General features: G+C 51.6%; 1 protein-coding gene across 4 annotated transcripts in view; it reads left to right on the top strand.

Moving 5' to 3' along the window:
- SLC39A11 (solute carrier family 39 member 11) overlaps positions 1–12,761 on the top strand; it is a 325,403-nt gene extending 312,642 nt beyond the window's left edge. For 3 of the 4 annotated variants that reach the window (XM_021678531.1, XM_021678529.1, XM_021678528.1), the window contains 3 exons: positions 7,365–7,463; positions 9,954–10,112; positions 10,922–12,761. In XM_021678531.1, coding sequence (XP_021534206.1) covers positions 7,365–7,463; positions 9,954–10,112; positions 10,922–11,000 — 337 coding nt within the window. In that variant the 3' untranslated portion in view covers positions 11,001–12,761. The remainder of the gene's footprint in view (positions 1–7,364; positions 7,464–9,953; positions 10,113–10,921) is intronic. The other variant, XM_021678530.1, reaches the window with a different exon arrangement.
- Positions 12,762–15,543: the final 2,782 nt, after the last annotated feature.

The raw sequence follows: 15,543 nt of genomic DNA, 5'->3' as shown, positions 1-15,543 counted from the left end.
GGTCTTGTAGGGCCCCCTAAACTATTCACAGAATGTCCCCAAGAAGGCACGACCAAGTTGAGCTATTGGAAGTGAAGACAGGGGCTCCTCTTGGAGAGCAGGGACCCCGGGATTGGAGGCTCATGGGGTGCTCAGCATGTTCTGTTTCTTGAGCTGGGTGTGGGTTTCGTGATGATCAATAAGTTTCTGAAAATTCATCAAGCAGAGCTCTTAGAGTATGTGCTCTTCTCTGCATGTACATCAGCTGCGGTAAAACGTCTTTATTAAAAGGCAATAGGAAGTTATTCTTGTCCCCAGAGTGTGACCCCCACCCAGGACCTGAAGTCCTACCTTGAGAGCATCTGCATTCTCTGCTAGAATGCATTGTTTTTAAAAATCAGTTTTTTTTTTTTAAGATTTATTTATTTATTAAAGATAGAGCTGGGCAAGGGGCAGAGGGAGAGGGAGAATCTACAAGCAGACTCCTCCCTGAGCAGGGAGCCCAATGTGGGGCTCGATCCCAGGACCCTGAGCTCATGACCTGAACCAAAACCAAGAATCGGATGCTAAACCGACTGAGCCATCCAGGCGCCCCTAAAAATCAATTACTTTAAAGGAGAACTCACCAATAAACTGTTGCTTTTGGCCTCTGACGCCTCCTATCAATTAGCAGATAAGAAGACGTAGCTCGGTTTTGTCCCATTTGGGGAATTTATGTGACTAGAAGCCCACAGAATTCATGATTTGTGTCTAGCCTTTTTCGCTCATGATTTTGCCTCTGAGATGCTCCTACTGTTGCACGTAGCTGTAGATCGTCCGTTCTCGTTGCCAAACACTATTGCACGGGGGGAGCAGACCACCGTTGCTTTAGTCATTCCATCCTTGATGGGCGTTTGCTTAATTTTTGGTTTGGGGGCTACTGATACAGCCACGAGGAACCTGGTAGAGCCTTTTTATGAGTATGGAAACACGCTGCTCTGGGGTCCATACCCCCAGGTTCTTTTAAATCATGTGGAGGCAGCCTCCTATCTGGCCTGTAGGGAGGACTGACTTATTTGCTGGGAGACTTGGCAGGTGAGGATCCCCAGGGCGTCCCTTGGGGAGTGAGAGATCCCCTCCAGCCCCAGGAGGCTATTCCTCAAGGAGAGGTGTGCAGTGGTGGTCTGAATCACCCTCCTATGCCACCCTGCCTGTGGCTTGACTTCCTGGGGCTCTTCCCCGCTCTCTTTGAGAAGGGCCGCCCACTTTAAGGGAAAGGATGGGTCATCTCGGCTTTCCAGCCTGGGGCAATAAGCCTCCCAAAACCGAGAGAAGGGGGTGGGGGAAGATCCCTTCCGTGCTAAGCCAGCTCCACGGAGCAGGTAGGGCCCCAGCAGCCCCGCGGGGAGCATCCAGCCCCTTCCCACCTGCAGGCTCATCAAACACCTCCAGTGGCAGCCCGAGTGGGAAGCTGGTGATGTCACCGCTGAGCCTGAACACTCAGGCCTTTCAGGGCAGGAAGATAACGATCAAAACAGTATGTAAGGGCCTGCCACACAAGAACACACACGCTCGCGGCCCAGGGGAGGATCTGAGGGCCCGGGTGAAGTGGGGCTTGTCAGGAATATGCTGTTCTCCTGTCATTATTGGCGGGCCAGAGAACATAGCCTGGAGAGCACGCTGCGGGTTGCAAGGACGCTCACCTGCCAACTCTCAGGGAAATCGCTGACTCTCCCTCCCGTAGTAGCCTCCCCGGGGACACCTCGCCTCCAACCACAGAACTAAACCCATTGCTGAGCAATAACCTCTGGTTGGGGTTCAAGCAGGAATGTCCCATTGCACAACTCTGGGGGGTTCCACTCACAGAGCACACGATGTGCACGGTTCCCCCAGAATCGTGCAACTCCAGGGTCCCAGAGCTACTGCCTTAGGAATGAGGGAGCGGAGGCCCGGTCATTTCCCAGTGTTGCGTGTACCCTGAATCCCAGGAGTCTGTCCTGCCACCGCTAAGTTCCCGAGAAGACTCAACTCCGCCGAGCCTAGAAATTCTCAAATGAGATGAATGAGATCAGATATTGTCCTTGCTGGGTCCGAATCATTTTTTCTGGTGTTCAGATCCTTGGCGAAGAAGTCAGCTCACCTAAGCTGTTGCTTACTCTCGGTCGGTGGTTCTCAAGCAGGGGTGATTTGCCACCTAGACCCCCCCCACCGCCCAAGATGTTCTGCAGTGTCTGAGACATTTTCGGTTGTCAGGACTGGGAGGATGCTCCTGGCATCTGGTGGGTAGAGACCAGAGATGCCTCTACACATCCCACAGTACCCGGGACAGCCCCTACAGCAAAGAACGAACTGACCTAAAACGTCCACAGTGGCAAGGCTGAGGACCCCGGCTATAGAGATGCTCCAACCCCCTTAACTCTGGAGGTCTCTGGTTAACACCTCCTCAATCCGGTCTGCGCTCTTTGCCTCCAGAGTGGGCCCAACCCGCAGGTCACTGCTGAGTGGGCATAAGGCAGCACCGGAGCCCGGGATGGTTTGATGGGTCTGCATGAGGCCCAGAGGACCCGAAGTATGTGACCACTGTCACTCCGTGGCTGGGTGACCTTGGGGACAGCTGCTTGTGCATCAGCTTCCCCATCTGTGAAATGGGGATATTAAGGGTAGGAAACACAAGGTGGCAGAGAGGACTAAGGGTTTGCTACGTGTAAAACACCCACAACCACGCCTGACCCTTCCATCGCCTGCAGTAAATGGCAGGGATGATTATGATCGTTTCTATTCCAGCTGGGGGACCTTAGGCACCTTCTGATAGGCCTAGTATCTGGAGATGGGAGATGAGAGATGAGCTGACTTTGGCCACAGGTCATCGCATGGGGACTGTGTGCTCTGTGATGCTGCCCACAGGGCACACGCTGAAAGCTCTCCCCAAGTTCGAGGCCCGAGATGTTAAGTGAGAGGTCTGAGTGGGTATGGCCAATAAATGGGTCTCAAGGGAACCCTCCAGGCATCTCATTCAGCAGGGGAGTCTGCATCCAGACGTGGGCTGGACACCACTGGGGTGCGTCCCCACACTTGGCTTTGGGGCGACCCCTGGGGTGGGGCTGAGGCCGGGGCACTAAGCACTCAGGTTTGCCCTCGAAAGCCAGTAGACTCAGCGAACTGTGATGCTTTCCTGTACGTAGGAATGGTTTTTACAAGTCTGATGTCTGGGAGAGCTGGGCTGTGACTTCTGCACATGCCCTGTGTGCGTGCATGTGTGTGTGTGTGTGCGTGCATGTGTGTGTGTGTGGGCTTTGAATTGGGGAAGGGGCAAGAAAGAAGGCCTGGATGGCCCGGCCTACCATCTCACACACTGGCTTGCTCTGTTCCTTCTTCCCACAAGACGTGTGTCTCCTTATCTCTCTCTGTCCATTAAAGGGGTCCCCATCCTTCAGAGTCCATCTTGAATGTCACGTTCTGTCTCAGATCCTCTTCCTCTACTAGAATGTTCTCCGTGCGGGCTTTGTGCTTCCCTTACAGCCTTGAGCCAGTTGGACGCCATCCTGTAGTTCTTTGTAGGCAGGGGTTTTGCCCTCGATTCGACTGTAAACTCCTTGAAGATGATGGGGCGCCCTCCCTCACATCTCTCTTCACATATGACATAAGCTCTCACACGCGGCCAGGGCTCAGTGGTGGATTCGGAGTCCCCCTTGAAAGGGGGCTCCCACCTGGCTGTCAGTTGCTATTGCTGGCCTTGTGACCAGGAGGAGGTCACAGAATCGAGAAGGTTGAGGAGCATGAGTTGGATAAGAAGTTCGTTTGGGGTTGGGAAGGTCACCAGGCGGTGTGGGGAACAGCAGAGCCCGAGTGCCGCCTCATTCAGGAACCTCGGGCAATTTTTAATGGTAGGACCAGCTCTGGGCTGTGAGCTGTGAGCGGCACTTCACAGCGATTGTCGACAGAAGAACCCCAAAAAGGAGGGGAGTTTGTGCCTGGTTCGCAGACAAAGTGAAGGCCGAGTTGTGTCCCCCCCCCCAGGTCTGTCTGGCACACCCACTGTCTGTCACACCGTCTCCAAAGACATGCAGCTTCTCTGTGCCTTTGTTCCTCCTTTAATCATGAAGGTGTTGAACAACGGGGCCTCCAACGACCCTGTAACCCGAATGTTCTCTGACTTTTACTCTGGGGGCTGAGGAGGAGGAGGATGCAGATGAGAAGCCAGGGACACGGGATTAGGCCTCTAGTTGCTTCCAGGCCTCTAAGAAAAAGCAGAAACAACTGCCCACTGGCATGGCCTTTCCTCTCGTCGCTCATCTCTTGGGATCAGCGGTATCTGAAGGTAAGGGCAGGGAGGCCCCTCCTAACTAGCAGCCGGGAGGGCCAGCATTGCACCTGCCAGGCCCCGGCCCCCCTCCACCCACCTGCTCTCCACTCGCCCTCCCTCCTCCCTGCCCCTGCTCTCCCCACGGACGTCCTTTGCTGGCCTTTCTCTCCCCTCCCTGTTAATCCTGGTCCGGCTCAGGTGACAGATCACTGTGGGGCTTGGCTTGACACCAAAGGGAAGGGGTGCTGTCAGGGGAGAGCTTGTGGTTTCTTTTCTTAATGAGCCCTTCGTCCCCACCTCCCTGCCGCTCATTTGTCACAGTCTAGACTGGTGATGGTGTCTTTGTGCTCCCTCCGGGAAGAACAAAACACAGGACGCAGCAGCTTCACTGTCTTGGGAAGGCCAAGGTTTGGGTTTTCCCCTTTGCTTTTTGAACCCTGTTTGGAATCTTCATAGCCCATCCTGGAAAGGAAACCTCTCATCTGGGCTTTCCGTCCCCAAAGTTGAACGCAGGAGGGGATGGCCCACCAAACCCCGCTCCCTGGGGATGCGCTTCCATAGGTGCCCAGGGGGAGCAGAGTAGGGCTGCACGAGGGAGGGCGCATCTGGGGCTTCCTTCCTGGAAGGCTGCCCTTTTGCAGCCCAGCCTGCTGCTCTAGCCCCCACCCCTGCTTAGTCAGCTCCGAGCTCCTGCTGCCAGGAGGGACCAGGGACCAACCCTGCCAGCCTGAGCCCCTGCCATCCTTCTGCTTCTTCTCCCTGGGCACCTGCAAGCCACTCTCTTCTTCTCTGCTGTTACTAGTCTGTCTCCCCAGCATCACCCCCACTTTGCTGCTTCTGTTCTTTGTTCTTCAGGATCCCCTCCAGGGCCCCCCAGTTCGGGTTTCATGCACAGGAAGGACCCAATCTGCAGGCCGGCTGGTGCATTCACAAGGAGCCGCTGGTGTCCTCAGCTCCGACCTGGGGCCACCCCCCCATGATGCTGGGCGCCAGGATAGCAGGGAAGGGGCTCCCGGTTCGGAGGTGGCCATGGCCACGATCCTCGTCCTCACCCACTCTGATGATATCTTAGGTCATTGGCTCTCAGTGCCATCAGCTCATTCTTCCAAGTCTGCGGATCTGGAGCCCAACACCATAGCGATTCACTGGAGTCTCGAGGGTGGGCCCAGGCATCGGCATTTGCTAGTGCGTGGCCAGGGTCGAGGGCTCTGGGTTTTAATTCAGTCCCGAGCTGATGCAAGTGACGAAGTGGAACAGACCGAGTCCTTCTGTTGGGTCTCCCCTAGCTAGTTGAAGTCTCACGGATGCAGGGCATCCAGCGGAGCCGGGGGACGCGGTGGGCGAGCACGTGTATGCACGTGAAGAGCAGAGCCGAGTTAAGAAGGGACATACAGGAAGATGGGAAGGGTGGAGAATCCGCAGTCTGGACCTTGTCGGGGGGTGAAGGAGCCCAGGAGCACTCAGGGGAGATGTGGTGATCACCTGGCAAGGTGGTGCCCTGCTGAGGACGGCCTGGCAGGATCCCGAGGGTGTGGCACCTGGTTGGGCTGGAAGCGCCACGCCAGAGCCAGGGTGGGGCCGAGGTAATGTGGCTTGCCAGGGATAGAAGAATGGGGTTTCTGTGCTGCTTATCAGGTTGGTGGCTCCCAGACAGGACGTGGAGGAGGCTTCCACAGCCCGCCTGGTGCATGGCTGCGGTCAGTGCTGTGTCAACGTGAGGACTTTGGACGGGGAGCCCCACCTCTGACTTGCTGGTGACATGGGGCTGGCCACTCTGGAGTTAGGCTGGGGAGACGGCGTGCGCCTACCTGTGCATGGGGCGGGGCAGGCGATGGCCGTGGGCACCGAGCCCGCCACAAAGGGCTGTTTCCACGGTCAGGAGAGGGGTACTAGAACTGGCCAGACACTTTGATCTTCCTCATGAAAGAAACCATGATTCAGGGCTTTGCAAAAGGTCAAGAAGGGTTGTATCCACTTATCCATCTGGGAGTGGGGAGGGGATACTGGAAAAGTGTCGGGAAAAGGATGACCCCTTTGAGGGTCTGTTTGAGAAGGCAGGGCAGGGGCCAATGAAATATTGGCAAATGGACCCTTAAGGTTCATTTCTTAAAAAGAAATATATTTCAAATGCCCCCATGACACGGATAGCAGAAGCCTCTAGAACAAGCTGTATTTGTGCCCAGGGCTGGTGGGAGCTTATAGGATCCTGTGACTCGAGCAGGGCTGGCCGGTATTATCCAAAGCTGGGTTTGGATTCCTAGACCTGGGACCCAAGAAGTGAGAAGTAAGACTCTTGACCCTGATCCCAAGGCCGGCCCTTTTCACGCTCTGCAGATAGTGGGCAGTTTGTCCTCGAGCCTGACCAGTTCCCAGAGCCCAGCCCCTCTAAGTCCCACAGGAGCAGAGGAGGGAGGATCTCGGTGAGCACCGCAGGGGCCCAAAGAAGTGTGGTGCCCGGGCCAGACCAGCAGGGTCGGCGGGATAGCCGAGCCCAGGAGATCAGTGTCCCTGTTGGAGTCTGCTCAGGACTCCCCTGTCCCGTTCCTGAGATTGCCTCTCAATAAAATGCCATGTACCCATCTCCATGCCGTAGGGAATAAAACCACAATGTACTGAGCACCTCACACGTGCTGGGAACTTTACAGGCATGAGGTCACTGGGCCACATGGCCATGAGCAGTCCTTCTTGGGAGAGGTTACCATCCCTGGGCAAGCCCGGCTGTGTTATTCCTAAGGATCTGAGATGTCCAACGGTAAATGATTTGCACAAAGTTATGCGGTTAAGGGGCAGACCCCAGTCATCCTCATGCCCAGCCAGCACGTTCTCTGCTCACTGCGGCCCCATAAAGATCGAGCATCCCTGGGGACCAGGGACAGCAGGAAAGGGTAGACGGTCTGCATCAGCCCATTCGTCTCCATGTGCCCTGCACCTCCACACAGGCCCTGAACTCTCTCCTTCCTGCACCTGTCACGGGTCTCACCTGGATCTCCCACACCCAAGGACGGTGTTGCGTCTAGGCCAGGGGGTCCTGTGTGTGTGTGTGTGTGTGTGTGTGTGTGTGTGTGGGCGGGTGTTGCCTTCATGTGCCTTCTTGCTCTTTCAGGAATTTAGCCATTGGAATCGGGATCCAGAATTTCCCAGAGGGCCTGGCTGTCAGCCTCCCCTTGCGAGGGGCTGGCTTGTCCCCCTGGAGAGCCTTCTGGTAAGTGCTCCGGAGTGTCCTCTCTCAGAGGCCGGGGTTGTGTCTGATGTAAAGCTCAGAGCAGTCCTTCGTACGGGCTTCTTTCTCCGAGAGCGCCTCCTCTGACCTGGAAGTGACCCTGGAGCTTCTGCTAAAATGCCGACAATCTGTTTGAATCCTGCACCCCCAGGCGTGGAAGGAAGCTCAAGAAGCTCATCTCTTGACCTTCGACCTTTACATAAACCAGCCCCAGTGGTCATGTTTCCTATTTCAAAATGCCTCCAGGTGTAGCCACGCCGTGCCCATTCAGTGTTGGGTTTTCTCCCTGTCGAGTAGGAAGTAAACCAGTGCCTACTCGCAATGTCACACACCTTTACGTAGGCCCATCCGACCACAGCCTGTCTCCAAGAGTCATTACATTGGCCCGGCTCAGAACCCTTGTCAACGTGAAGACCAGGATTGTGTCAGGAGGGTCTGGGAGATGATGCCTCTTGCACTCAGAAAACGTGTTTTCGTAGTCCCCATGGTCTTTCTAGTCTATTCCTTAGTGTTACTTTTTCAATGACACGTAAGGTGAGTCCTCAGTTTTCAGAGGCGAGAACTGTGGCCCAGAGTGTCAGATGACCAGCTCTCGGTGGTGACTCCGAGACTAGAAGTCTAATCTGTCCCTTAACTCAGGACTCCAAGCCCCAGAATACCTCTTTGTTAAAACAATTGCCACTCTAGAATGTACAGTGAGGGCGTTTTAAAAGACTGCTAATAACAACAATTGAAAAATGCCTTCCATTTTATGGGACCTTATGACTTACAAGTTCTTACTCATACTTAAATTATTTTATTTTACCCTCTCTTGTCTCTTTCTCCATTGTTGGAGTCTACGGAACAGAGGACGGGTTGAGGGCAGGGCAAATGGCCTTAGAGATGTGGTTCGAATGTGAGTTCCGGGAGCCCCAAAGCTGTGACTGTTGTTTCGTACAGGAGGGGCACCACGGGACGGGAGGCGAGGGAATGGGGGGGCCTCGTGCTCAGCGTCTGGACCCCGAGACTGAACTTTTTTTCTTCTCAGTCCAGTCTGGGCTTGACGTCAAACTCACTTTTTTCCCCGAAGTGACAAAGCCGAGGCTGGGAGTTGTACCCACACCGCAGAGCTGCAGAGGTCTGCCGACCCATGCACACAGCCTAAGTCAGGAAGTGGTGTTCCCTTAGAGGGCCCTGCAGTGTAGACAGTGTCTCCCCCATGCCAGCTGTCTGCTCCTGGCCAGGGAGAAGCGGGGGGAGTGGGGGGCTTCACAGCCCTGTCCTGTCACTGGGGAGGCCAGCTGGACAGGGAAATGCCCCAGGGCACTTCCGGGTTTCCTACCCCCATTTTACAGATGGAGAGATTGAGGCTCACGGGCAGTGCATCTTGCCAGATGCCCACACCCGGAATAGTGGGAAAGGTGTCCCAGCTCCCCTGTCTGTTGGTATTCAACCCAATAGCTGGCTGGGCTCAGCTGTGGGGATCAGGTACCAGCTTCTCTCCTGCTCTCTGAAGCCTCAGGGCTCACGTGGGCTGCTATTTTCATCAGGGCTTCTGGGATTGCAAGCAACAGAGACCCACCTGCTCAAATAAAGGGATTCTTCTTTTAAATGAAGAAATCTCACCTTAATCCAAGATGGGGGTACTGGGGGCCAGCCCTCAGGAGATACCTGGCCAGGTAGGTCCACCTCGTCAGCAGAGGGGTGTGGGTGCAGCTCCTTCGGAAGGGGTGCAGAGGTGGCCCGAACCCCCAAACCTAGCAGGCACAGCCGTCCTTGGGAAACGTCCGCACCACTCCTGACCAGTGTCCTGCCCGTCAAGAGACAACGCCGACATCGGCTGGCGAATGGATAGAGAACACGTGGTGTGTCCGTACAGCGGGATATTACTCATAAAAGGAATGAAGTGAACGCCGATATTGTGTTACGACATGAGGACACCTTGAGAACATTATGCGAGATGAAATAAGCCAGCATTGCATGAGTCCCTTTATATGAAATATCCAGAATAAGCATGTTCGTAGAGACAAAAAAGCAGATCGGTGGTTGCCGGGAGCTGGGAGAGGGAGGCATGGGGAGTGGCTGCTCATGGGTATGGGGTTTCTTTTGCAGTGATGAGAATGTTCTGGAAGCAGGTAGTGGTGATGGTTGTGCAACCCTGTGACTATGCTAAAACCACTGAACTGTACACATGAAATGGGTGTGCCCTATGGTATGTGAATTAGATCTCAATAACGCTGTTATGGAAAACAGACAGTGGGGACAACTTAAAACCCCACGGGACACCCGGGAGGGGGCACCTGCCGCGTCGGAGGAGGTCAGGGAAGAAGGCGGTGGCTGAAAACACAGCGAAGTCCTTTTGCACTGCCAGGCGCAGATACGACGCGGAAGGAAAGGCGTCTGTTTTCTGGGGCTGAGTCAGCAGTCTGAGCATGCTGGCTGCATGTCCGCTTGACCCTCCCCCGGTGGCACGTGTCTCTGGTCTCTCCTTAGGTACGGGCAGCTGAGCGGCATGGTGGAGCCACTGGCCGGGGTCTTGGGCGCCTTTGCCGTGGTGCTGGCTGAGCCCCTGCTGCCCTACGCCCTAGCCTTTGCTGCGGGCGCCATGGTCTATGTGGTCACGGACGACATCATCCCGGAGGCTCAGATCAGGTTGGAGAGTGAACCGTCCCTCATCTCCCCCTGGCCAGGTTCCCAGTCCCAGGGCCCCAGCCTCCAGATCTTCTCTTTCTTCATCTGTTACTCCTTTCTTTGCTCCCACCCCTTCCGGCCCCTTCCTAGGATCATCCCCATCCCCTTCTCAAATGTGCTCTCAGAAACGAAAGAGATGAGCAGGGCAGGTGGAGAGACCGACCATTGACTCTAGGCAGGGGCATCTACACTCCACTAATCCAGATGATTAGCCCCGTTTTGTGTATTGTCCCTTTCTCTCCCACCCGTCCCTTTGTGGATTTTTCTGGGGCTGGAATGAGGGGAGAGGTGAGCTCTGATAGGCAAAGCTATCCATCATAGTCTCACTGTGTTGCTATGGGCTGGGTGTCAGGGGGTAGGGGCTTGCTTTCTTTGTTTCATTTGGTTTTTATAGCAGAACGATGTTGAGGCTAGATTAAAAGGTCAGACTCAATAATATCATCAAGAATTTAATTGCCACTCTGTATTATTCAAGCATATATTCCAGAGCCACGAGAGGCATCTTTGGGCAAGTTACTTCTGTATGCCTCAGTTTCCCCATCAGTAACAAGGGAATAATGACAGTGCCGATCTCATGCGATCATCCTTTGGGGTTACATGAGTTAGTTTGCCTGGCATTTAGCAAGCCCTAAGAAGTGTTACTTGTCAATATTATTGTTCTTATTAATCATAGTGGTGTACTTTCTATTGGAATTGGACTTCACAGAGGATGCTTTCAGCTTGGATGGTGTCCCAGAGTGCATTAAGGTCTTCCTTCCCTTCCTTCCTAGTGGTAACGGGAAACTGGCCTCCTGGGCCTCCATCGTGGGATTTGTGGTGATGATGTCCCTCGATGTTGGCCTGGGCTAGTGCTGAGATGCTTCGGACCCCAGGAAAAATGGCACCAGGAAACTGCAATGGTTGGCTTCAATGGGACCACAAGCCTCTTCCTTTACATTAAAACACTTTTCCTTTCTCTCCTTTTCATCTCATTATCCTGATTGACTCTGATTATAGTAAGACAGTTTTTACTCTTCTTTGGAGGGAGATCTTGGTTTCATTTAGAATGTCAAGGTGTCACGGAACTCCATATTTTTGTTTGGCCACTGCATAGAATCTTTCTTGGGTGGGATTACCAAGGACACCCAGATCAGGGAAATCTCTGCTGTCATACTTTCAGTCTCCGTCACTGGGCTCAGTGGCAGCTTCTCAAGGTCACCACCTACAGGAGCAAGCTACCAAGAGAGAAGCTTCCTAAGCATTTTTGCCTCGTGACTCAGAGCAGAATGGCCAGGACATCTCTCATCTGTCCCTCCTGATCGTTCACCATTGATCATCTACCCATGAGACCGGAACTGGAACGTCATGAACATAGCAACCCACTCTCCAAGGTCCAGCCAGCCCAAGAGAATATGCCTTCCTCTGCATCCCTCGAAGGAGATGCTGTATGGGAGGGGACACAAAGGGAAGGAAATCTGTTAGCCTTTTTCTTTCATTTTTTATTTTTTTAAGGCAAAATTGACACTATTGATGTTAAGGGAATTAGGGAATTCAGACAACTGTGAACACAGAGTGTGAATGCAGCTTTGATTAGAAACCTCTGCACTCTATGGATCCCAGAGCAAAGGGGTTTGTCATGGTGTCCAAATCCCCTAGACATTTATTTCGATAAATTTATAGCCTTCAGTTTTCCAAGAGACTTGGGGACACCAGAGGATGGTTGGAACTCAAATCCTTTTGTAGTTATGGAGGGAGCCACTTAAGCTAACCTAAGTGAGAGAAAGACATTTGGGAATCTGCAATAGGTCCTTCCCTGTTGACCATGTGACTTGTAACCTCACCTTGAACCCTTAGGCTATCGCAGGCTTTGCTGGAGTTTGGCCGGAGAGCTTAGGATGAAGAAGGAAGAAGGCGTAGGGTACATTCCCCTTGTAGGGTAAATCTTAGCCAAGTCATCATCTTGAAATGACTCTAAAGGATGACTTGAAGTAGACTAGAAGCCAATCTGCTCTTTCCTACACATAGTTTCTCCAATAGGGGTGATATAATTTGTCTGCTTCAAACAGAGCTAAGTAAGGCCTACTGTCCTCGTTGGTCAAAGGAGTATGTGGGACCTTGAGTGGGCTCTGCCATTAAGGCAGGCAGCCCAAGACCCAGGCGTTCAGGTGTTGTGTTTATCAATGCCTGCCCTCTGAGTTTACATGTTGAATTGCTTCCAGGGGTGAATACCCTGCTCTGTGAATGCTCTGACACCTCAAAAGCCAACCTTATGCTGGGTCTATGTATGTTCTTCTGGAGCACTGATGATCGAAATGGAAGACATTCAGGGGCTTTGATTGGTTGAAGTTAATGGGTTTGGTGGTTAGTGTATGTGTATTTTTATGTCTTTGTATGTAGTTCTACATAATGCAAACTTTCTGATGGACAAGACCTCATAACTGTGATTAATATCAATAAAGGGGATATTATTGTGGATGAGCTGTGTTCAGTCCTTCTCCAAGCCGCTTCTTGCCAGGGTTGATAATATAAGAGCTAACTAAAGTTAGTCCCAACATCTCCCCTACCTAATATTAGTATAAGCCAAGGAAAGAGCCCAGATGAGATAGGCTAGTTAGATTCATGGTTTACAACAACAAATCCAACTCCAGCTAACTTAGACAGGAATTTAATGGAAGGCTTTTGGGAGCTCATAAAATCTATAGGAGAAACAATCTTGAAAATGGGCTGGATCCAAGAAAGCTAGAGATCTGGGACCACGACCCATTCGCATCTCAAAAGCAGCTCGGTTTGGGTGCCACCGATGCTGGTCCCTGGACTGAAAACCACTCCTCAAACTGCTTCTCCTTGGTTCTACCACCACCACCGTGGGGATGAACTCTAAACTGACCCTGATCCTTTGTGTCCTCGTTCCACATTCAAAGTTCTGGGCAGTAACATCTAAGCTGGCAGAGCTTCCGTCCTGTGTCCATGTATGACCATGAACTAGCTGGTCATGCCTCCCTACCAAGACTCACCAAAAATTTTGGAATGAGTTCAGATAGTGGAGACCCAAAAGAAGAAAGAAAACAAATTTATTCCATTTATTAGTCTCACTCTTTTGCTGTTCCACATCTACACACACACGGATTTCTCTGTTCACTTTTAAACAAAGCTTTCTGCTTAGATAATGGAGCTCTCCCTCATGCAATCGAAACTTCATACTTCCCCTTTCCAAATGGAGCTACCCTAATTGCCAGTTCCCCCAGTAGTGGAGCATTCCTTTTTGGGATTCAAAACCTCTAAACCGGTGGGGTCCAAAGGTGAAGAGAGTGAGTTGTTAGGTAAAATGGAGCAGGCACCATCCCCACTCCCCCATCTTCCAGACCTGCTTAGTCTGGCTCTGGGAGAAACAGCCCCACATATTGATCCCTGGTTCTGAACACTTGTTTTAAAGGACAGTATGTCAACTTCATTAGATACTGTCTCAGAGCTAGTCCTGAAACCATATCTGCAGTGTATCAAGTCACAGTTCAAAACAAATCACTGCTCCTGGGTGATAGGCTCAAATCACAAGGGTATCCACCCGTTGCCTTCCCTCTTTGATGGTAAAGTGAATTCCATGGTCAGAAGCAGCGTCACATAGAATGCCATAGTGATAGGGAAGCAACTGCAAATCCAGATATATGAGCCTGCTTCAGTGGGGTGAAATCTGTGCCTCGTCCACAATGGAAGAGGTCCAAAGTAATCAGTCTTCAACTAAGTAGTCTGTGGGTGTCCTTGGAACATCACCAGCACTCAGGGTCCGGGCCCAGTCCGTATAAACCATTTCCAATTAGCAATGGAATTTTATGAGTGTGTTAGATGACCCATACATAATGGACAGCCTGGGTCACACATGACACTCAATACTTTAGGGATAATCACCTGCTGTCCCATGTTTCTCATGCTAGCACAGTAACCCTAGGACCTCTGTAACAATTGTATGTCAATAAACTGAGACTCATTTAGACTTATGTTCTTCCCTCCACTGTTGAGCATCCTAAAAATCTATTCCTACCCATATTCCCCCCCAATCTATCAGTAAAATGAGAAAAATCCTTGGGGAGGGTATGTGCTATGGTGAGCACTGTGAATTGTGTAAGACTGATGAATCACAGACCTGTACCCCTGAAACAAATACTACGTTATATATTAATTTTTAAAAAAAGACCAAAAAAACCCCACACATTTTTGTCATTTACCTGAAATTTAAATTAAAAAAAAAAAAAAAAGAAGAAGAAGAAAGAAAAATCCTGAAGTAATGTTGGTTTCAAATCCTTATTCTCCCCGGTTTGAGTTTGCCATTGCCCTTCCTTTGGAGGCATGCTGGGATATAAGTCTGATCATTTCCGGAGACAATACAGGGTAGTGCATGAGGAGAACTGGCTTTCTCTTGGAGGGTGACTCCTTCAGGCAAAGCAATGACAGTGTCTTCAAGACGTGTCTCAGAAGACCGGAGGAAGGGCGCTGTGTTTCAGCTGACAAAGGAGGCTCTTTGAGGATTTAGAATTCAGAAAATTCCAAGGTTTCCAAATCCTCCCATATATCTCTGTTTTGCTTTTCTGGGTCCCACTGCTTCCTGACCAATGCTTTCTATGGAAAACACAGCCACCACCAGCACAGATATTCAGCCAAACATGGGGATCAAATTTTGCATTTGTTTTTCTACCTTTCTCAGCCTTATGGACACAAGAGGTAAGAGGATATTTAAGAACTGTCATAAGAGATCTCTAGGTTTCCGTCTTTTCCTTGAGCTCATATTTCAGGACTGGAGCTTACAAGTGTGTTTTCTCTAAGCTGTTATTAGCAGTGCTTGAGGGGACTGCCTCTCAGTCCTCGTGTCCTTGACTGTTTGATGGCCGAAACTTGTTCCCTCAAGGCTTTGTCTTTGATGGGCCCTTCGTTCCAGGTGACTGTAATTGAGAGATAGGGTAGGTATTAGCCTCTGGATCTTCTCTGGGGACCTATCAAAGACATTCTCCTCTGCTGTTCTGAGGAAAGGACCAAAAGGCCATCAGGTGAAGACTGCGGGCCAGACGGGGTGCTATGTGCCCTAGTGGCCTCCTTTAAAGCTCGACTTCCAGATGATTGCCCCACTTGGCTGACAAGGAAGGTGAGATCCAGGAAATCTTACTCTGGCCAAGACGGTGATAGGCAGTGGCAGGATTGGTTCTGCTTTGCACGGAGGAGGCAGAAAGTGACTTCCCGGACCCTGCTCCCTAAAGCTTTCCAGGTGCAACGTTCTACACCCGTCCACCATGTAATAAATGGTTGAATCTGTGAAAGTTGGAAGCACTTGGGAGCCCAGGGGTCGTTCTTTTCCCCCCTTCCTTCTAAACTGAGGTATGATATATATATATATATATATATATATATATATATATATATATATATA

This window comes from Neomonachus schauinslandi, chromosome 15 (assembly GCF_002201575.2).
Source record: "Neomonachus schauinslandi chromosome 15, ASM220157v2, whole genome shotgun sequence".
Lineage (NCBI taxonomy): Eukaryota > Metazoa > Chordata > Mammalia > Carnivora > Phocidae > Neomonachus > Neomonachus schauinslandi.
The sequence above is the reverse complement of the archived record's forward strand: the minus strand, read 5'-3'. Positions and strand labels throughout refer to the sequence as shown.